Source organism: Octodon degus, unplaced genomic scaffold (assembly GCF_000260255.1).
Source record: "Octodon degus isolate 3935 unplaced genomic scaffold, OctDeg1.0 scaffold00035, whole genome shotgun sequence".
Classification (NCBI taxonomy): domain Eukaryota; kingdom Metazoa; phylum Chordata; class Mammalia; order Rodentia; family Octodontidae; genus Octodon; species Octodon degus.
The window spans coordinates 6347078-6368079 of NW_004524611.1; the positions used below are offsets into that span (position 1 = coordinate 6347078).

Consider the following 21002-nt stretch of genomic DNA (forward strand, 5'->3'; position numbering starts at 1 on the left):
GGTTCAATCCCCAGCACCACATGCCAGCCAGCCCCGGGGGGCCGCCCCCTGGTGGGCTGAACTGGCCACACACACAAAATAAATAAATAAATTAATTAATTAATTAAAAAAAAAAAAGAAAAAGAAAAGAAAGAAAGAAAAAGCCAGGGTCTCACTATGCAGTTGGGGCTGGCCTTCAGCTCACTATGTACTCTGTAGCCCAGGATGGTTTCAAACTCACAATGATCCTCTTACCTCAGCCTCCCAAGTACTAGGATTACAGGCAGGAATAGTTCTTAAGAATAGTTTTGAATTATTTTTTTCCTATGATTAGGCTGTATTTTCTATATCTTTGTGTGGTTTGTAGTATTTTGAGAGCTAGTCATTCAGAGTAGTACTGCATGGTAACCCTGGAAACGGGATTCTCCCTCTCATATTTTGCTTGTTGAAGTCTGCAGTGGTCCACTTGTATTGTGATTGTTCTTGACTATTTTTGCTAAGCCTGTGTTCTTTCCTATGTGTGATGACTTGTATTTCTGTTCTGTGGTTTCTACAGTTAGCCTGTGACCAGAAATATGACGTCTTAAATGTATAGATATTTTTTTTTCATCTATGTATTTGGTACAGGGTCTCACTACGCAGCTCAGACTTGTAGTGATCCTCCTGTTTTCAGCCTCCCCAGTGCTGGGATTACAGGTGTGCGCCACCACGCCCAGACTCAGGTGCCAGCTCAGTGCACCCTGGGTCAGGGTCCGCGTGGCATGTGGAACCAACATATAGATATGTTTTTTAAAAACCAGAAACCCCAGCATGTACATCTCTAAGTCTTCTGCTAGCTTTCCACCAGGGTAGCTCTGCAGCCCTGGGGGCCAGAAACAAAGGAAAGCGGTGCGATGGGCTCTCAGGCACCCAGCACATCAACCGAGAGGCGCAACCTGAACTTCTGGAAGACAAGATCCCCTCTGCCCACCTTGCTCCAGCCACATGCTGACAGCACAGAAAACTGAATGGCTGTGTAGACAGAGGCGTAACTCCTTGAACTTCTTGCTCCTCCATTTCTAAAGATATCCCCCCGGTTGTTCCCTTTTCAGACAGGAGCTTCACTGGCTCAGAGTAGGAGCAGAGGCGAAGGGTGGGAGTTTGGCATCAGACCTGCCACAGGGAGAGGGTCTGCCGGTGTCCTCAGTTCTGACCCTTGGTGGCGGCAGAGTAGCCACAAGGTATTGACCTACCCGGGGCTGTCGAGCCTTATCTGCACTGTCCTGCAACCCCTCCCCCCCCCCCCCCGCCCTCCCACGCATCTCCAACCTCCCCTCCCCCCCGTAGCCCTCTGAGGAAGGCGAGCTTTGACAACTTTTTGATGACAAGAAAACCAAAGTGTGGAAATTTAAGGAGACTTTCTTGATGCTCCTGGGCCAGTGAGTGGCAGAGTTGGCCTCTGGGCTCCTGCAGGGGACCTCACATTCCTACTTGGCTCTGAAGAGCGCCACATCCAGACATGGAGGCTAAACTCTTCCACTCCTGGAATCAGGACGGCCCCGGTGGGTCCTGGCCTAGTGCCTTCTGGCTGGCGCACCCTAGAAGACCCTCCCCTCCCTGGGGCCTCAGTCTCCTCACAGCACACAGGCCTGGTGTAACCCATGTCAGGGTCTGCTATCGCAGACCACCTGTGACATCTGACGCAGCATACTTTGCTGTCGCCTATCCCAGCTCCCCGTTGCCCGCTTCCCTGGCCTCCTGGCCCTGAATCCCTGCAGCAGCCCACCACTCTCCCCCTCACAGGCCCTGGCCTGCCCCTCAGCTGGGCTCCAATCTGCCCTGCAGAGAACAAACACTTGCAACACTCATGACCTCCAGGCCTTGTTGCATCAGTGGCCCTCGCTCGGTGCCAGACGCTGGGGGGCAGAGTGAGGCCAGGCCAGGAGGAAGGCTGGCATGGTGGGCTCTGGCCTTCCTCGCCCTGCATGCCTTTGCACAGGATGGAGGTCTGGCATTTTGGCCCCCTTAGCTGTGGGCCTCTGTCCTTCAGAGCCAGAACTTCTGAGCAAAAATAGTAGATAAGACGTAACCTTTCTAGCTTTGTCCTTCTCTTCGGTGTGGGCGTTGAGCATGGCCTTTCCTGGAGCACATCCGAGCCCTTTTCATTGTGCTGTGAGTCAGGGTCTCATCTAGCTGCTCAGACTGGTCGTGAACTTGCGACCCTCCTGCCTCAGCCTCTGGAGCAGCTGGGATTACAGGAGCGCCCCACTGCGCCTAGCTCTTCCAGATGTATGTTACGTATAGCATTCGCACATACCTGTGGCAACATGGATCATACCGTGTCTTCTGTTTTCCACATGTAATTATCACCTATGGAATGCATCACCTCAAGACTCAGTGACCAACAAATCCTTGCTGCCTCTGCAGGGCAGAAACTCGGGGCCTGGCTGGGCTGAATACCTGAAGCTGTGACAGACTGGGAGCCATTTCCGGGTGGTTCTCTCAGGCCCAGCAGGGTGCAGCCTGGCAGTGGGGGCCTCCTTCTGGGTTAGATCTTCCCAAGGGTCTGTGTGTCCCACAGGGTGGTAGCTGGCCTCGCCTATGATGCACACAAAGACAGGAGCCACCTGTCCTTCGTGGCCGGGCCTCCAGTCACACTCCTTTCATTTGCCCAGGTGAGATGTGGTGATCATGGGAGAGGACAAAACAGGCCAGGCTTAGTGGAGAATCCCCAGGGGTGACCCCTGGGTTCCTGTAAATCCCTTTAAGCCAGGTGTGGTTTAGACTGATCTTGAACCCACTATGTAGCCCAGCCTGGCCTTGAACTCACAGCAATCCTCCTGCCTCAGCCTCCCAAGTGCAGGGATTATAGATGTGCACCACTGTGCCCAGCTTTACCATTTTCAATGGCTGCATGTTGCATAATTCCCTACACAGCATTTGGATGTGTGGGCTCTGTGCCATTTTTTTGATACCAGAAGGAATCATCTTGAATAGCCATCACTAAATCTGTAATACTGAGATAAATGGAATTACTGGGATAAATGAAAATAAAAATCAGGTCAGGCCTGTGAGGTGGCTCCTTGAACAGCTAGGGCAGGGAAATCAATTGGGACACAGAACAGGGCCGTTCTGATCTGCTGCCCTCAACCCCAACAGGGAGCTCACTGTCTACTAACACATCCTGGCCTGTTATCACATAACTCTAGGGCTTTTTCTAGAAATTCTAAGCAGAGGCACGTATGGTGGCATGCACCTGTAATCCCAGCTGCTCAGTGCGGTGTGAAGCAGGAGGATCCCACGTTTGAGGCCAGTCTGTGCAACTTTGGTAGACCCTGTCTCAGACTAAAACAATATAACAAGCTGGGTTTATAGCTCAATGCAAAGGCTTTAGGTCCAATGGCTATGCCCCCCCCCACGTGCACTCGCGCACACACACACACACACACACACACACACACGTTCTTGGCCCACGTCCCGCACCTCCGCCACCCAAGGAACAGAGCACAAAGAGCTGGGCCCTCCTTACTGTGCCGTGGTGCAGCCCAGGTGGGCGGCAATACTCCAGGGCCTGGCCAGCTCCCAAGTCAGGCTCTGCCCCTATAGCAAATGGGCAGGGGTGTCAGCGACCTGTCACATGAGGTCTGGTGAGGCTGTCTTTGCTGATTTGGGGAAGAGGATCGATCGAGTCGGGGGGTGACCACAACGGCCATTGGTGGATGAACCCGGCATCCTTACGAGGCACCCTCTGTACCCTGGTTGCCTGCCAACTGTGGCTAATTTTAGCAGGGTTTGGAAACTATCAGACAGGGCAGGGTCTTTGGGGTCATTCCCAGGCAAGCACGAGAGGAGAGATCAGGGTGCATCTCCACCCCACAGGTACGCCGTGAGGCAGCTCTGGGCCCGAAATTTGCAGTCACAAAACCTAATGACTGTCTCACTTTATTAGGTGATTGTTTTGTTTTCCAGATTAAGGCACTTTGAGGTGAGATCTATGATCGACAGTTAAAAAGTGCTGATTAAAACTTGTATTAGGAGATAACTAGCTAACTTTACTATTTGGGGGTCACTCAGGGTAACGCTGGGGACATGCACCTGCTTCAGGAAGCTTTGTGTCACTGGGCTTGGGGGACTTACACCCTTGAGTCGTCGAGGCTTCCCTGGACATCTGAGCCCTGGATCCTTTGCTGCTCATTTGGGTCCCCCATCCTGGTTGGAGCCATGCCCTTCTGGCATGACCCTGGCCTTCTCAGCATGAGTCACCCCTTCCATTAGAGCACTGTGTGGTACCCTAAATCCTTCACAATGCACACCAGGCCTCCTGTGAATGGGAGTCCAAGGGATCCCCCTTCCTGTCACCTCCAGATAGCCTAGTTACCTCTTTCTGCTGAGTGCCCAAGAGAGCAGGGTGACACACTGGCTCGGCCACAGCCCCAGCAGCAATCCCAACCCATGCTCTGCGGGCATGGCAGCCTGCCCTACAGCCCTGTCCCCAGGGCCCTTGGCAGCCCTGACCCGGTGAGCCTCCGCTGCCCTCTGGCCCTGCCCCTGGCCCCGCCACAGTGGGCAGAGTATTTCAGTAGCTGCCCGCTGACTGTTTTAGTGCAGAATCCCTGGGCTGCCTGCCTTGGGCACCTGTCAGCCAGGCAGCCTCACCTGCACCAGGTATCCTCAGCTGCGACAGTGGCAGGCTGCTCCAGCCTCAGCAGGCAGCAGCTGCTCCACGGCCCAAAACTCCCTGTTGGCCCCTCAGACAGACGGCCATGGACGAGGCCAGGACCCGAGCCCAGGCAGCCCTGACACTGGTAAGGGTCACCCAGCACCCTCAGTTTGTAGGAGCCAGGTTGGGGGTAAGGGTGCTGAGCAGGCAGGGAACCCTTGCAGGTGTGCACGCTCTGGGGTCCTGGATACGGCCCTCCTCAGGGGCCTGCTGCCGCCCCTCTCTGGGAGCCCTTGCTCCTGGGCTGAAAGTGCCTAGCTGTCACTCTGCCTGGTGCTGTCAGCTTTTGGGCTTCCTGTGGCCATTTTGGGGGTGGTAGAGTGCAATGATCTTCCTCAGAAGCATGTGTACAGCTGCACCGCACACGGTGACACCAGCACCTGGGAGTGAAAGGGCCAGGCTCCCCTGGGGAGGCTCTGGACCCCTTAGACAGGTGTTCTGGGGTCCTGTGGGGGTGTCTCCCAGTGCTGGCCAGAGACCATCACTGGCTAGCCTCCCCATCTAATCCAGCCCTCTGTGGTACCATTTTTACCGCATTCTAGGGGTGGGATCTCCAAGCCAGCCCCACCCCCCCATCCTGTCAGACTTCCCCACACCTCTCCTCTGGTGCCCAACCAGGATGCCCAGTGAGCCCTGTGGCCCTAAGGAATTTCCACATTTTGGGCTGACCTCTGCATCTCCAGAAGGATATTCCCCAGGATCACACACACACACACACACACACACACACACACACACACGGTCGCCTTATCCTCCCAAGACCCCAGCCGCAGAACAGTGGCAGAACAGTGTGCCAGGGCAGGGATGAGCCTGTTGTCCGAGCCCTGGGTAAAAGCACAAGTGTGGGGCCCTTTGCAAAAATGGTTAACTAAGGATCTAGATCCATTAGGAATGCTTTGGGTTGCAGGAAATCCGTGTTCTCACTACCTGTGGCTTCAGTGGCTATTTGCTTCATAGCCAGCCAAGGGAGCTGACAGCCGAATCGCCTCATAGTCTCAAGATGGTTGTTGCAGGGGCGACCGTCACACCCTCCTACAGCCTTGCTCACAACTTTTTTTTTTTTTTTTTTTGCGGAACCAGGGATTGAACTCAGGTCCTTGCGTTTGCCAAGGAAGTGCTTATTCTACTGAGCCATCTCCCCCTACTCACAAATTTAAGGGAGCCTTGTAATTCTCCCTCCTGCTAAAGTCAGTCTTCTCTCACTTGCCATTGACCACAACTGGGTCGTATGTCCAATTGCCAGAAAAGATAGAACTGCTGCGCTTTGCCAAGTCCACTCATGGCTTGATGTGGCACCCTGCCACCTGAACAAAATCCAGGCTCTAAAACACTGAAGAGGTAGCAAAGGGCGTGCTGCCACCTCCTAGCTGTAACCCGGAGCATCTCCGCCCGCAGAGCTCGTGTGTAAGACGAGAGAGCAAGCTCCGACAGAGTGGGTCTTCATGGCCTTTGCCAGTGTTTTGACTTTTTCTGTTTTGCTCAAAAAAAAAAGGCAAATATCTTTGGGGCTTTTTGTTTGTTTTTGCTTGCAGTGGTGGGGATTGAACCCAGAGCCTTACCACTGAGCTACATCTCCAGCCCTTAAAAAAATTTTTTTTTTCTTTAAGACAGTCTCATTAAGTTGCTAAATTGCCCAGGCTGAGTTCAAGCCTGAAATCTTCCTGCCTCAGCCTCCTAGAATGGAAGGCTCCTGTGTCTGGCTTGAAAGCATCTTTATGACTGCTTTTCTTACCACTGTCCAGTGTATGGGGGGGGCCCTTCTCCATGAACAGGCAGTGCTGGGCAAAGGGAACAGAAGCATGGCTGTGCTCACTGGGAACCCCAGGGCAGGGCCTTTGTCAGGCACCCACTGAAGTGCTGCTGGCCGAATCTCAGGCCCTGGCCTCATACCAATGCAGAGCCCTGTCCAGGGTTCAGCTCCCACACCATAGATGCCGTGCCTGCCCAGCAGACCCCCAGTGGGCAGGGGATAGGCACAGCAGCTCACGTGGACCAGCCTTGCCTCGGCTGCCTTGTGTACACCAGTGTTAGCTGTCATTTGTTCCAGGAAGTCCTAGAGGAAGGGCAGCCAGGTCTTTGTCCAGTGATGCCAACTATCCACCCTCCTGACTGGCTCCAGCCTTGTCTTTCCAGTTGCCTAAGTAGTGCCCTCCTCCTCCCTTTGCCTTGATCTGAGGGCCACCCAAAGGTGCTCTCAGACATTGGGCCACAAGGACAGCACCAGGGACAAAAGCCGCTCTCCTGTCCAGTATGCCCAGGGTAACCATCAGGGCTGATCCTGGAATGCTTCCCCTTCAACTGTGGTGGGCCATGTGGCAAGATGGAGCACCCAGGACCCACGGTCAGGGGACAGCAGGAGACGCTCATTTGTGTGCACCCTCCCTGCAGGCAGAACAGATCCTGGCAGAGTTCCAGCTACAGGAGGAGGACCTGAAGAAGGTGATGCGGCGGATGCAGAAGGAAATGGACCGTGGCCTGAGGCTGGAGACCCATGAGGAGGCCAGTGTGAAGATGCTGCCCACCTACGTGCGTTCCACCCCAGAAGGCTCAGGTACCGCAGGGACGGCACTGCCAAAGGCTCCGCTGTCCTCAGAAAGGATCCCTGGGCAAGCGACCATGTCCCCAACTCGCCCACTCTTGGCTCTGCAGGCCTAGCCCTGGCTTTTGAATCTTACAGAGGGACCTCTCTCCATGCTCCCTGGGGCCTCAGTCCCATCTTGAGTGCAGGCTCAGACCCTCAGTGACTCCTGCGGTCTAACACTGGGGGTTCCCATGGACATTTCTCCAGTGTGCTTCGAGACCTCCCACTTGGCCCCAGGGTCTGGGCTGGTGACCCCATACCTGCCACCCTGCCCTGTACCTGACCTCTTAGATCTGTTCCCAGGCAAGCTGCCTGGGTCCTTCCCTGCCCAATCCTGCCAGACAGTGCCAGCGTGTCTCTCTTTGTCTGCAGAAGTTGGAGATTTCCTGTCCCTGGACCTGGGGGGCACCAACTTCAGGGTGATGCTGGTGAAGGTGGGGGAGGGAGAGGAGGGACAGTGGAGCGTGAAGACCAAACACCAGATGTACTCCATCCCTGAGGACGCCATGACGGGCACCGCAGAGATGGTGAGCAACTCAGAGGCCTGGCAGGCAGGGGTGAGGGCACCCAGAGCCCAGGGCCCAGCCACCCACCCACCTACCCATGCACTGCGCCGTAGATGGCTCAGAGGCCTGAGCAGACAGACTCTAGGCCTGGTCAACCAGGCCAAGTCCCATGGTCATTGCATTGTGGGAGAGATTCATTGGCCTGGAGAGGCTACAGTGACAAAGACCTCCCCCTGGCCCAACGAGTGATTCTATTTTTCCAGAGGAAAAGTCAACATCTATAAATTCATCAGGGTGGGCCGGGGACATAGCTCAGTAGAATAAATGCTTGCCTGGCAAGCACAAGGTCCTGAGTTCAATCCCCAGTACAAAAAAAAAAAAAAAAAAATCAGCAGGATGTGGTAGTGTACACCTGTAACTCTAGCACTCAGGAGGCTGAGGCAAGAGGACCACCATGAGTTGGGGCCAGCCCAAACTACATAGTGAGTACAAAGCCAGGCTGAGCTTCATACCAAGATCCTGCCTCAAAAAACTTGAGCAGTCCCAAGGGGCTGGGTTCCGGGCAGAAACCCCACACATACACTGCCCCGCCCTCACCTACCTACAACTTGCTGTCTGTTGGCAGAAATGGGCAGCATGCATGGCATGAGCATCTCCCTGGGCCCTGGTGCCCAGAAGGGCCCTTGGTTCATTTGAAGAACCACCAGCTCTGAGGACAGGCCCGTCAGAGGCAGCTAGGGGTTGGGGTAACCAGGACATCTGGAAGTAGCGAAGGAGACGGCTCCTAGCTATGGCCAGGAATATGCCCATCTCGCAGAGCAGCCAGCCTGGCTTGATGGGATCTAGTGGGGACTGGGCTGATGTCACATCTGGGCTGGGGACCAGGGCTGCCATTGGGGAGGTACAGTGACTCACCGCAGCAGGCAAGCTGAGCACCCCAGGGAGCACTGTGATGCCGGCCAGAGGGCTGCAGGCTGGACCCGCTATGCCCAGTGGTCGCCTCAATGTGTCTTCCAGCTCTTTGACTACATCTCTGAGTGCATCTCTGACTTCCTGGACAAGCACCAGATGAAGCACAAGAAGCTGCCCCTGGGCTTCACTTTCTCCTTCCCCGTGAGGCACGAGGACATCGACAAGGTGGCCAGGTGGAGGGCAGGGCGGGGAACGGAGGGCGGCACACAGGAGGAGAAGCTGTGGGCCGCATGGCTGCCCTGTCACCACAGCCTGAGAGGCCTTGGAAAATGGGCACAGTTCGCTGATCGTTACTGTCCACAGCAGAGAGCGTAGCAGACGCGGGCCACTGCCCTTGTGCGCACGCACATGCACGGATGCACACAATGTGCGCGTGCACAGAGCTGGTATACAGATGCAAACGTGAGGCCTCTAGGGTGGGCAGAAACCAAGCCAGGCCACGGCTCAGGGTGAAAGCAGTCAGAGCAACATCTCGCAGTTTCTCAAGTCCCTGACCCTGCAGAGGGCGGGCAGCAGGGGGCTTCACGGGAGGAACCCTGATCTTATCAGACAGCACTGCTCCTCTGGGGACCTGCCTTGCTCTTCTAGGGTAACATCTTGGAGATTTATTGTCTGGACATTCTAGGGCTGGAACTGCAGCTGAGCAGTAGGCCAATTGCCTTCCATGTTTGAGGCCTGGGCTCAACATCCGGTAACACACACACACACACACACACACACACACACACTCTCACAATCATATTCTTAAATTGGCTGGGCCCCAGCCCTGGGGAAAGATGAGCTCTTCATGAAGAACCACCCCGGCAACTCTCAGAGCAGTGTGGATGCCAACAGCCTGCTTCCTCAACTGTCCCATGGGGGCACACGTCCCTCTGGCCAGAAGGAGCTGGTTTAGGGCCAGCTTCCTGCCCAGAGCCAGTGGCATGAACTGCCTCACCCCACAGGGCATCCTTCTCAACTGGACCAAGGGCTTCAAAGCCTCAGGAGCAGAAGGGAACAACATCGTGGGGCTTCTTCGAGATGCCATCAAGAGGAGAGGGGTGAGGACACCTTCACCTGCTTAGAGGGGTGGACCTGCCACCATCCTTCCCCCCTCCCCATCATCTCAGTTTCTGCTCCTCAGCACCACTTCCTCCTCTTCTTCCTTCTCCTCTTCTCTCTTCTTTACACTCCTGGGAGATGAGTCCAGAGCCTTTGCCCTGAGCAACACCCTTGGCCTTTTTCTATTTTTTGAGCCAAGGAAGGCTGCCCAGTCTGGCCTCCAACTTGCAGTCCTCCTGCACCAGCTCCCAGCGCATTGGGATTAAGCACCTCTATGGCTGGCTTATTTCATGCTCGTTGGCAGGACTTTGAGATGGATGTGGTGGCCATGGTGAACGACACAGTTGCCACAATGATCTCCTGCTACTATGAAGACCGCCAATGTGAGGTCGGCATGATCGTGGGTAAGGGCTCCTTGCCCCTCCCAGGCTGCAGAGGGCTTAAGGGGGCAGCGTGAGGGACAATGCAGTAACACTCAGTGCAGGCGGCGCAGGGCCTGGTGCCAGGGCCAGTGGCCAGGGGATGTGGTGGTGCAGGCACTGTGTGCTGTAGGAAAATTCAACACTCACAGCGCCATGATATCACAGGGGCCCCAGCTGCAAACACACACCAGATGCAATTAAACTGCTTTATCCCGTTAATTAGCCACACTGGGCAGATTTGTCCAAGTGGAAGAGCATCACAAAAGTGGCATCACCCTTTCCAAGAAAGTCTTTCCATGGCTGCCTGGCCCCACCCCAAACCCATATTCCCACTCCCAGAGGCCACCCCCGCCCAGGGGAACAGGCACCAACAGGAGCCACAGCCCCCATACCCTGTCTGTCACCTGCCATGCCCCTGGGCTCCTGAGCCCTGGCTACTCAGGATTTCCTCCTATGAGCCCTTCTGAACCAGTTCTGCAAGCTCATGTATTCGAGCAGGCGCCCAGCTATAGTTATGCCCCCCCACATTGTTTCTATGTTTTATACAGAACATACATTGCACCTGGGCACACAGCAGCAACAACACTGCAGACTAACGTGAGCGTCTCTCTCCAGCACCAGCCTGGCCTTGCTTTACCTCTCTGCCCATTTCCCCCTTCTGCTTCCATCCTCACCGTCAGGATGGAAAGTTGTCCTTCAGTCCAACACCTACGCATGAACCCTGCTGTCCCAGGCTGTGCCCCTCCTGCAGAGGCCAACGCGCCTCAGCCTGAGTTCTCACCCCACCAGGCTGCGCTGCTCAGGCCCAAGAACACCCTTCTTTCCCAATGGTACCCTTTGGTGCCCACAAACACCTGGTGTTTAAAATCTTGTTTGTAGTAAAGCCTAGAACCTGGGGACTTCACATCAAAGTCCAAATTTCTGGGTTTTACCAAAAAAAAAAAAAAAAAACCTAGAAGGGCAGGCACCCTGCATAGCAGTGTTGTCACTCAGAGCTCCAGAGCCGTGTGGCCCATGCAGCTGCACCGGGTGTAATGCTACGGCATCTATGGCACTGCTATCAAAACTCTCTGTAGGGCTGGGAAGATGGCTCAGTGGAATAAGCGCTTCCCTAGCAAGCACAAGGGCCTGAGTTCAATCCCCGGTTCCGGGGGAAAGAAAAAAAAAAAAAAACTCTCTGTAACTTACGGCTAAAGGATGCCACATGTTCACCTTGCACTGGCACTGCAAGTGACAAACTGAAGTAAATGCTGCCTGTAATGGCCTCTGAGCTGTTCCAAGGCTCACATCAAACAGGGCCCAGGGCTGAGTGGCTTAGTGACGTGCATTCAGGGTACCAGGACACAAGAGCAGAATATCTCACATCCATTGCTGGCTGGCAAAGTGCACTGCCGCAGCCTCGAATCTCAGCCACCCTAGAAGTGAGGGGGTATCCTCCTCACTTTCCAATAACCCGACACCCACAACTTTGAGGACGTTTTAGAAGTTTCAGTCCTTACATGATGGAGGGTCTGGGCAGAGGAAGGCTGCTCCTGCCAAGGGAGGGGCCGAGGAGGGAAGCAGCCACGCCCCCAGTAGCTTCCCATCCTCACCAATTCCATTTTCTAACAGCAAGTCAGCAACAGCATCCTGGTAACCCAATCACCTTCCAAACGCTGAGTCTTTGGGGCCATTTTAGATCTAAACCTAACAGCGTGGACGGTGTTCCCGTCCTTTTCTCTGAAGGACACTGGCAGGTTCTTCCTGGGTCACTGGGCCAGCCCTGCAGCTCTGAGGCCTGATGCGCACTGTCCCCACAGGCACAGGCTGCAACGCCTGCTACATGGAAGAGATGCAGAATGTGGAGCTGGTGGAAGGGGATGAGGGCCGCATGTGCGTCAACACCGAGTGGGGCGCCTTTGGGGACTCTGGCGAGCTGGATGAGTTCCTGCTGGAGTATGACCGCATGGTGGATGAGAGCTCCGTGAACCCCGGTCAGCAGCTGTAAGGACGCCCCCACCCCGCTCGGCTGCTCCCTGAGGGCAGCAGCAGTTAACCATCTCTAAACATCCAGATCCTCCTTCCCTCGGCCGGCTCCTGGCCTGCCATGGTTGAATGCAACAGTAGGATGTGCAGGGGTGGTTGTGATTACATCGGACCGCACCTCTCCCCTTCTCACGGGTGATCCAGGGCACAGAGTAGGGCTGACCAGGTGACACCCAGAGTTCCTCAAAGCATAGGCTCGTCCCATTCCAGAATGAGGATATTTTGTGCAATGCTGCAGGTGGCAGAGTTCATCTGGGAAACCCACGCTGAGCTTGTCCTTAACCGCAGCTGTCACTTGCTAGCCACTTGCGAGGTTCCTGGAGCCTGCTAAGAACTTTCTGAGCCTCATCTCGGGAACTTATTAGGCCAGGAGGATTAAATGTATTTCAAGAAGAAAATACACAGGGCCACAAAAAAAAAAAAAAAAAAAAAACACGCGGGTTTACAGAGTAAGAACGTGCCACACCACACCATGGGGTGTGCCTCAGGCTGAGCAGTACTCCTCTGGACCTCAGTTTCCCCACCTGCTTGGCCGATGAGACAACTGCAGCCTTCGCAGAGCCCCAACCCCATCCCTCCGTGTATGGGCCCAGCAGCAGCGCCGCCCAGCGCCCTCAAGGGGCTGCACTCGAGATTCCTCACGCTGAAGTTTCCGCAAAGTATAAGACAGCGGGAAACCCAGAAATCTGGGCATTCCGGGTGGGGTGGGCAGAGGTGTCACAGCGCCCCACGGGGCAGCCTGGGAACCGCGCCGAAGCGTTGGGCCCATATAACCGACGCGCCACCTGCAGGTACGAAAAGCTCATCGGCGGGAAGTACATGGGTGAGCTGGTGAGGCTCGTTTTGCTCAAGCTGGTGGACGAAAACCTGCTGTTCCACGGTGAGGCCTCGGAGCAGCTGCGCACGCGCGGCGCCTTCGAGACGCGCTTCGTGTCGCAGGTGGAGAGGTGGGCACGGGGCGGGGCTTGGACAGGGCTTGGGCGGGGCGGGGACCTGAAGGGCTACCAGCGCGGAAGAACTTGGGGCAGGATCCCAGGGGAGGCTGAAGCCCTCGGGGAGCGAGCCGGAAGCGCGCCCGAGCCCCGCAGGCTCCCTACTCGCTCGGTCCGCTGCTGCTGTGAGCCACGGCCGTGTCGCTAGAGCAGAGATTCAGGCTGAGGGATGGGGGTGCCATGGTGAGCTACTGAGCCTGAGCGACACCTCCCCGCCTCGCCCTGCAGCGACCCGGGTGACCGCAAGCAGATCCACAACATCCTGAGCACCCTGGGGCTGCGGCCCTCCACCACCGACTGCGACATCGTGCGCCGCGCCTGCGAGAGCGTGTCCACGCGCGCTGCGCACATGTGCTCCGCGGGGCTGGCAGGCGTCATTAACCGCATGCGCGAGAGCCGCAGCCAGGACGTGATGCGCATCACAGTGGGCGTGGACGGCTCGGTGTACAAGTTGCACCCCAGGTGAGCCCCCGATGGACAGACGGGCGGACGGGTGGGCAGACAGGCTGCTTGGGGACTCTTTCCCAAACCCTAATCCTATTCCTCCGTCCAGCTTCAAGGAGAGGTTCCACGCCAGCGTGCGCCGACTGGCGCCCCGCTGCGAGATCACTTTCATCGAGTCCGAGGAGGGCAGCGGCCGCGGCGCAGCGCTGGTGTCCGCAGTGGCCTGCAAGAAGGCCTGCATGCTGGGCCAGTAAGGGCCCGCGAGGGCGCAGCCGCAGGGCCACCGCTGCTCTGAGGACTGGAGAGACCCCTGGAGGGCCCGCCAGGAGAAGCAGGCACAGAGACTCTGACACCCCTTGGCTTCCTTGCTGGAATCGAGTGCCCAGAAGGAATGGATCACTCAGGACTTTGCAGTTCTGCGCTGCCTACTCTGGGGGCTGCCTGCCTGGCGTGGGCCAGCCCCAGGAAGGACGTGTACTTCAGGCCAGGCCTGGGAAGGGGTCCTGTGGATCGGCTATAGCCGGACCTCCAGGCATCTCCCAAAGCTTGGCCAGACCAGACCAGAGCCCAAGGAGAGGGTGGGCTACTGTCACCTGGGTTGGTGTTTTCCTGCCTGTGGCTCTGGGGGCCTGGGACCCACTGGAAAGGGTCCTGCAGCATGGAAGTGCTTCCTAGGCTGCAAGGGTCCCACAGGGCCTTTTCCTTCACACAGTCCCACCCTTAGTGGCTTGTGGTTCTACCATGGCTCCTCACAGGAGTTGCTGTGGACCCACAATGGGGTCCCTGCACCATCGGGGGTCTCCACCTGTGCCCACAGGCAGGATGGCATCCTTGGCTCTCATAGTGACCCAGGAGGACGCCTCCAACAGCACTCTACACCTCAGAAGGCTTCCCCGGGCCCGTCTTGTCCTCATCAGGACATCTATGTGCCATGTGACCCTCTCTGTGCCCAGATTGGGACTATGGAGTTTTTAATTAAAAATTGTAAAAGGCTTCATTGTGGCTTGTGCCTTCTTTGACCTCTGTTCATAAGAGCCAGGGTGCAGTTGCTAAAGAGGTGGTGTCACACACTCAGCTTCTGCAGACCTGAGTGTATCTTGAAATTTGCTGTCCCTTCCAGCCAGCTGTGCCCAGGGGAACCGGGAGTATGACAGGCCAGGCTACGGCAATGGGAAAGGGGAAGCTGGGGCACTGAACTAAGGAGGGCTGTGACCCTGCCTGCCCAAGGAATGTGGGGGTGGGGTGGGAGTGCCTGGCAGGGCTCTTGGAGTTGGGTACAGGCTAGTCCTGCAGCAGGTTGGTCTCAGTGAGATCCTGTCCCTGCAGAGCCATGCAGACAGTGACATTGGGCCCGGGTTACAAGATATGCTATTTCTAAGGTCCTTTCAGAGGCTGCTGCAGATGAAATGCCAAGAAGGGCCTAATGCCATCTCTACGCAGTGTAAACACAACGACACGAAAACACACCTTGTGTGACTTCAGTGCATGCTCACTTCTCCATGCAGGAAACCACCCAGCAAGTCAGAAACTGTGTTTCATTCAGAATTTAAGCCAAAGTTGTGGTTTTTTTCAAAATCACGTCCTCCTGAAATCTTCTCATGTCCTGGTATTTCAAGTGTGAAATTACTTCTGTTCCTCCTCCTGAGTGCTCCTGAGCTTAAATTCTTTGTTGTAAAGTGATGCAAGCATGTGGTTACTCCATTTTTGGGGATGCGTGAGTTCACGTTAGAGCCTTCATGTATTCTTGGAATGGAGTTTAATATTCATGGCTTCCAACTTCACATTGCAGCTGAGACATTTCGTTGACTTTTTACGGTAGACTATAGTCTGAATTGAAGTGAATAAATGTCATTTTCAGACAGTAAAGGATGCCTTATAAAATACAGAAAAGGGGCCTTGTTCCCTTCCAGCCTGCCTCTGGGCCTCGCAGAGGGGTGGAGTGAGATGTCCAACAACCCCACCTTTCTGAGCTGCTAGCTTTAACCTTATCTCTGATGATCTGTTTTTTGTTTGTTTGTTTTTGTGGTACCAGGCACTTATATGGCTGAGCTATCTCCCTGGCCCAAAAGTTCAGAAAGATTTATTTGGGGGGGGGGGTGGCTCAGTATGCTCTTCGAGCAGGTCTGGTAAGGCATAATGATCTGGGGATTGAACCACAAATTTCTGAGCCTGACTGCTTTGCTTAAGCAGGCACTTAAACAACTGAGCTAATGGGCAGGCCCCCTTTCTGCTGATCTGGACAGCGGAGGGCACCCTGGCCCTTGTCCCCAGTTTAGCACCACCTGAGAGAGGTTTCTGCCCCCAAAGCTTCCTGCAGAACAGCACCACATAGACCTGGTTTGTGCCAGGCCCTTCAAGTACTGGTGCTGACCAGGCTGGGTGCCCAGGAGGAGGCTACAAAGCCATCAGCCATCACCAACAAAACTGGCAACATGCCCAAACCTCCCAAAGAGGTTTCCAAAGAAGGTGGAGTTGAGATAGGCTCTTGGGACAGCAAGACTCCAAGCCCAGGGGGAAGGGTTGTCTCCTTGGAGGATCCTGCAGCAGCAAAGGTAGAGGTGGACATGGGAGCCAGTGCACCTTTTACCCCCAGAATTGTTCCAAAGTGAGCGAGGATTCTATGGAGTAACTGCCAGCTCAGAACTACTGCCTTCTGTCCCTTGGTCTTCAACAAGAGCTCTAAGAATCCTGGGCTCTCAGGCCCAAACCCATCTCTCTCCTCAGCCCAGAGGGTGGGGACTGGACTGGTCAGGCTCTGAACCAGACCTGTAGGAAGGACAGCTGGATGGGGTAACAGGGCCTGGCAAGCACTCAGAGCCACTGTGTCGTGGGGAGACATGGAGCCTGGACACATGAGATGCTTGGAGCCTGGGATATTACATGTCGTGGGCAGGAAGGTCCCCAGGAATGTGGTTGGAATCTGCTTGGGGCCCTCGTCCTCCCTGGACTCAGGCAGGGGCTGCCAAGTTTGGGCCTGTCCTCCACTCTTTTCCTTATTTGGACCTCCAGGTGATAAGGCAGTGACATAAAGGGGGTCTGGTGACAAGAGGGTGCAGCTGGGTGACTGGGAAGAGGATGGTGAGTGCTGGTGTCTAGGCACTAGTGCTGGGGCCAGGTGTGACAGAGCCAGGGCCTTTTGTGGCTGTGCTGGGCCCAGGGAAGTGTCCCCAGGGAGGGAGAGAGGGCCCTCCCTTGGGCCGTGCTGGAAGTTTGGGGTGGGGAGAGGAGATTCAGGGGAACTGTGGAAGGAACCTGCCTCTGTGGGTATTGCAGGCTAGCAGGAAGGCTGGGACACGGGGCAAGGCTGCCACCAAGCAGGCCCAGCGAGGCTCCTCCAATGTCTTCTCCATGTTTGAACAAGCCCAGATCCAGGAGTTCAAGGAAGTGAGTCCATCCCCCCAATAACTCCCACCCTTCTGGGGTCCCCTCCTCTGTGGTTCAGGCTTCCTAGCCCTGGTCCTCCAACTCCCTCCAGAAGCCTTCTCCTCACAGGCCTTCAGCTGCATCGATCAGAACCGGGATGGTATCATCTGCAAGGCGGACCTGAAGGAGACCTACTCTCAGCTGGGTGAGCCCCACCTCGCGCAGCCCACCCTGCCCTGCCCAGGAAACCACAGAGGGAACCTCCCCTCCTCCCCCTTCATCCTCCCTCTTCCTGCCCAGGCCCCCATAGCAGGGAGGTAGGGAGGGCAGCTCCACTCTGCTCTGGGACGCCAGGGTCCCTGTGCTCCTCCCCGCCCCACTCCCACAGGGAAGGTGAGCGTCCCAGATGAGGAGCTGGATGCCATGCTGCAGGAGGGGAAGGGCCCCATCAACTTCACCGTCTTTCTCACACTCTTCGGGGAGAAGCTCAATGGTGAGCTGGGGCCCCTTGGCAGACAGAGGCCTGAACCCCGTGAATCTCAGCGGAAGCCCACCTGTACCCTACCAGCCCACCTGGGCCTTGTCTGCACTCTGCCTGGCCACAGCCCACCCACACCACCTGTAGCCACCCCTGGCCACCCAGTGCTGTTCCCTTTGGGGTCCCAGGCTCCTAGTCAGGCCCACCTCCTCAGAAGACGGCTATTCCTAGCCCCCTACCACCACCACTTCTGGGTCACAGGGAGCTCGCTGTGCCCCTGGTCCTCCTGGGTGGGCCTGGGGGCTAGGACAAGTGTTCACCCACCTGCCTGCCTCGGCCTTCCAGGGACTGACCCAGAAGAAGCCATCCTGAGTGCCTTCCGCATGTTTGACTCCAGTGGCCAGGGGGTGGTGAACAAGGATGAGTAAGTACAAACCCGCTGCTCCCCTCTGTGTCAGGGCCACTTCGAGGACAGAGGGTGGAGCAGCCACCTGTGGGGCCAGCCTCTCCCTGGGCCCAGGCCACCCTGCCTCTCCACTTTCAGGTTCAAGCAGCTTCTCCTGACTCAGGCAGACAAGTTTTCTCCTGCTGAGGTAAGGCCTTCAGGATCATCAACACCTGTCCCTGCGGTCTTCTAGCAAGGCAACAGGGAGGCCTCACTGGGGAGACATGCTATCCCATGGCTTTGGGGTGAGGGTCAGAGGGAGCAGGCTGTGTGCAACCCAGGGCTTGGGTCGGATGAGGGATCCTAAGGGGAAGGGGTATCTCTCGTCTCTGCTGTCCATGCGGACCTACTGCCCAGTCTGCCCAGCACCAGCCAACAGGGTAACATTGGTCCCCAGCTTTGGCTTTGGGGTGGAAGAGGCTGAGGCTCAGAGCACAGCCCTGGGGGACCCAAGGCCACATCTCCACTGTGGGGCCTCCCAGGTGGAGCAGCTGTTCGCCCTGACACCCGTGGACCTGGCTGGCAACATCGACTACAAGTCCCTGTGCTACATCATCACCCACGGTGATGAAAAGGAGGAGTAGGCTTGGCGGCCACCTCAATAAACTCCGTCCCCACCAAGAACCACTGCGTTGGCTTGTCTGTGACAGCGGGGGGGTGGGGAGGACAGGGGAAAGGCCCGCACAGGCCTACCTACCGGAGAGAGCACCGCACATCACCTCCCCAGGACTCACCCCACGCTGCCCAGCAAATAAGAGCATGATCATGCCCCATTTACAGATGAGGATACTGAGGCCCAGAGAACTGAGCTCTTGGGGAGAGAAAGCTGGGCTTTGCACCCACCCCACGTGCCAGCTATGCACAGTATGGTGGCTCCAGGCTGCACATGGTGGCATTCAAAGGAGGAGCTAGAAATGCAAGGTGCCACTTAAGAGGGTCCTCCAGCCTAAGAATGGCAGGCACCTGAATTGGGAATGTCCCTAACCCCACCTTATCTGTAGAAACCAGGGGCGAGAGGGAAAAGCGACCCCCATCAGGGTACCCCAGGAGCCACAGGGGACTGTACAGCACCTGGGGGGCAGACAGAGAGGCAGTGACAGTCGGGCCACACCAAGCCAAGGAGCAGCTCTCTGTGCCCCCTCTGTACCCCCTTGCCAGGCTGCACTCCTTCAGCTGGGGAGGTGACAGGGAGGGTGCAAGAAAAGGTTGGGGTGCCCGGTCCCTTCCTGAGTCCCCAGGAGGAGAGGCCTTTCGCCTCAAGAGCTGTTCAGTGTGGATCTCTAGCTGGGACTTGGCACGTTAATGACTAAGGAGAGACTTGAGCCTTAAAGTACTCACAGCAGTTTCTATGCTCCTAAGTAACCAAGGACCAGGAAAGGACAGGGCATGCAGACCCCAGAGCTGTCCTGACGCCGCTGTCACGGGGCTGCCTGTTCAACAAGCCCCCTTCCTACGTTGAAGCAGCCTCTCCAGGGAGGGTGTGAGAGGCCGGTGGCTGGTTATCATCAGATGTGGCTTCTTCATTGCTCGTTACTTTTGAGCAATTCCACAACTCCGCCGTCATACGCACTAGCAGGATCCAGCTGCGCATCCCTGCTGTCTGCACTGCAGACCCCGCTGCATGTCGTCCGGAGGCTTCGTCCTGCCAATACAACCTTACGCAGGTGTTCGCTTCATTCTGTGTCTGAGTCATGACTTTTCTTTTGAAAAAAAATTCCCTTTTGCACTGCTGGTACAGTGACGTGTTCATTAGCCCTCTCTGCACCAATTCAGCTTGTTAGTTTGGAGTACAGGAAGGGCAGGGCATATTTTTGTTTGCATTTGTGTGTGTGTGTGTGTGTGTGTGTGTGTGTGTTTGTGTATGCATTTGGGTATAGCTAGGTATTGGTATGTGTATAATGCAGTATTTTTGTTGTGTGTATGGTGTCTAGTGTCTGGTGTGATTGCTATGTGGGGGGTGCTATGGTATATGAGGTATGATATATGTTGCATATGGTATATTATATGTGGTGTGTGTGTAGGGTGTGGTGTGGTGTATGTGTACATTATGACATGGTATGTATATATTGTATGGTGTGTGTGGTGTTTTAAGTATGTTTGTGGATGATACATAAGTGTGTGATGTGTGTGTGGTATGTGTGTGTTGTGTTTGATGTGTGTGGTGTTTTAATAGTGGTGTATGAAGGTGTGTGTGTAGTACGTGGCATGTGTGCTGTATGTGGTATGTGTTGTGTGCGGGTGGTGGGTGGTGTGGTATGTGGTATGGTGCAATGTTACAATAGTGGTGGGTGTAGGTATGTGCAGTGCATGGTATGTATACTGTGTGTGGTATGTGCAGGCGTGTGTGGTATATGGCATGTGTGTTATATGTGTGGTGTGGTGCTTGTGTGGGGTGTGAGTGTGTAAGGCACAGGGATTGAGAGTACCCCCGTCCTGCGGGCACCACACGCTGTGGTGGGTGTGACTACACTGTGGTCCAGGGTAAAATATACGCCATACCCTGAAGGCTTAGGAACGAAAAGAGCGCAAGGTATCTATTCATCACTTACAGTCAGTAGTCGTTGAAGTGACAACATTTTGGCTCTTCTAGGTTAAAAATGGGCCACAACTAATTTCACTGTGTCTTTTTACTCTCAGTGCAGCTTGTCTTTCCGGCTCTTGTCTCTCTTGGACAGTGCGGGGTGAGGCGGTTAGGCAGGTCTGTCGGTGTGGTTTGCGGGAACCCGGAGTCAGCGCCCAGATTCAAACTTATGGGCTCCCCAGAGGAACTGGGCTCCTTTCGCCTCCACAGCCCGCATGAGGCCATCTGCAGCAGGGAGGGAGCAGGGATCCGGCGCTCACGGGGAGAGGCCAGGAAGGCATGCTTGGTTTCCAGCTGAGGATGTTGGCGGTAGATCCTGAAGTGGACTGTTGGGGATCTCCTGGAGAGGAGGGGGCACACTGGGGTGGTGGCCCAACACCAGGCCTGCAGGTCCCTGCTGCAAGCTTGCGACTAGGGAGCCGGATTCTGACACGAGAAGATCAGCCCTCGTGAACCTCCTCAGTCCATTTGTGC

General features: G+C 55.8%; 2 protein-coding genes across 2 annotated transcripts; both read left to right on the forward strand.

Annotated features, from left to right (window-relative positions):
* Positions 1 to 4577: 4577 nt before the first annotated feature.
* Gck (glucokinase) lies at positions 4578 to 14656 on the forward strand. The gene is made up of 10 exons (XM_004630543.3): positions 4578 to 4763; positions 7067 to 7229; positions 7632 to 7786; positions 8783 to 8902; positions 9682 to 9777; positions 10083 to 10182; positions 12000 to 12183; positions 13017 to 13172; positions 13446 to 13679; positions 13771 to 14656. The coding sequence occupies exons 1-10, from the start codon at positions 4722 to 4724 to the stop codon at positions 13913 to 13915; spliced, it is 1395 nt and encodes a 464-aa protein (XP_004630600.2). The 5' UTR covers positions 4578 to 4721; the 3' UTR covers positions 13916 to 14656.
* Positions 14657 to 16689: 2033 nt separating this feature from the next.
* Positions 16690 to 18565, forward strand: Myl7 (myosin light chain 7). The gene is made up of 7 exons (XM_004630384.2): positions 16690 to 16739; positions 16935 to 17045; positions 17154 to 17229; positions 17413 to 17517; positions 17848 to 17926; positions 18047 to 18095; positions 18430 to 18565. The coding sequence occupies exons 1-7, from the start codon at positions 16737 to 16739 to the stop codon at positions 18529 to 18531; spliced, it is 525 nt and encodes a 174-aa protein (XP_004630441.2). The 5' UTR covers positions 16690 to 16736; the 3' UTR covers positions 18532 to 18565.
* The last annotated feature ends 2437 nt before the right edge of the window (positions 18566 to 21002 follow it).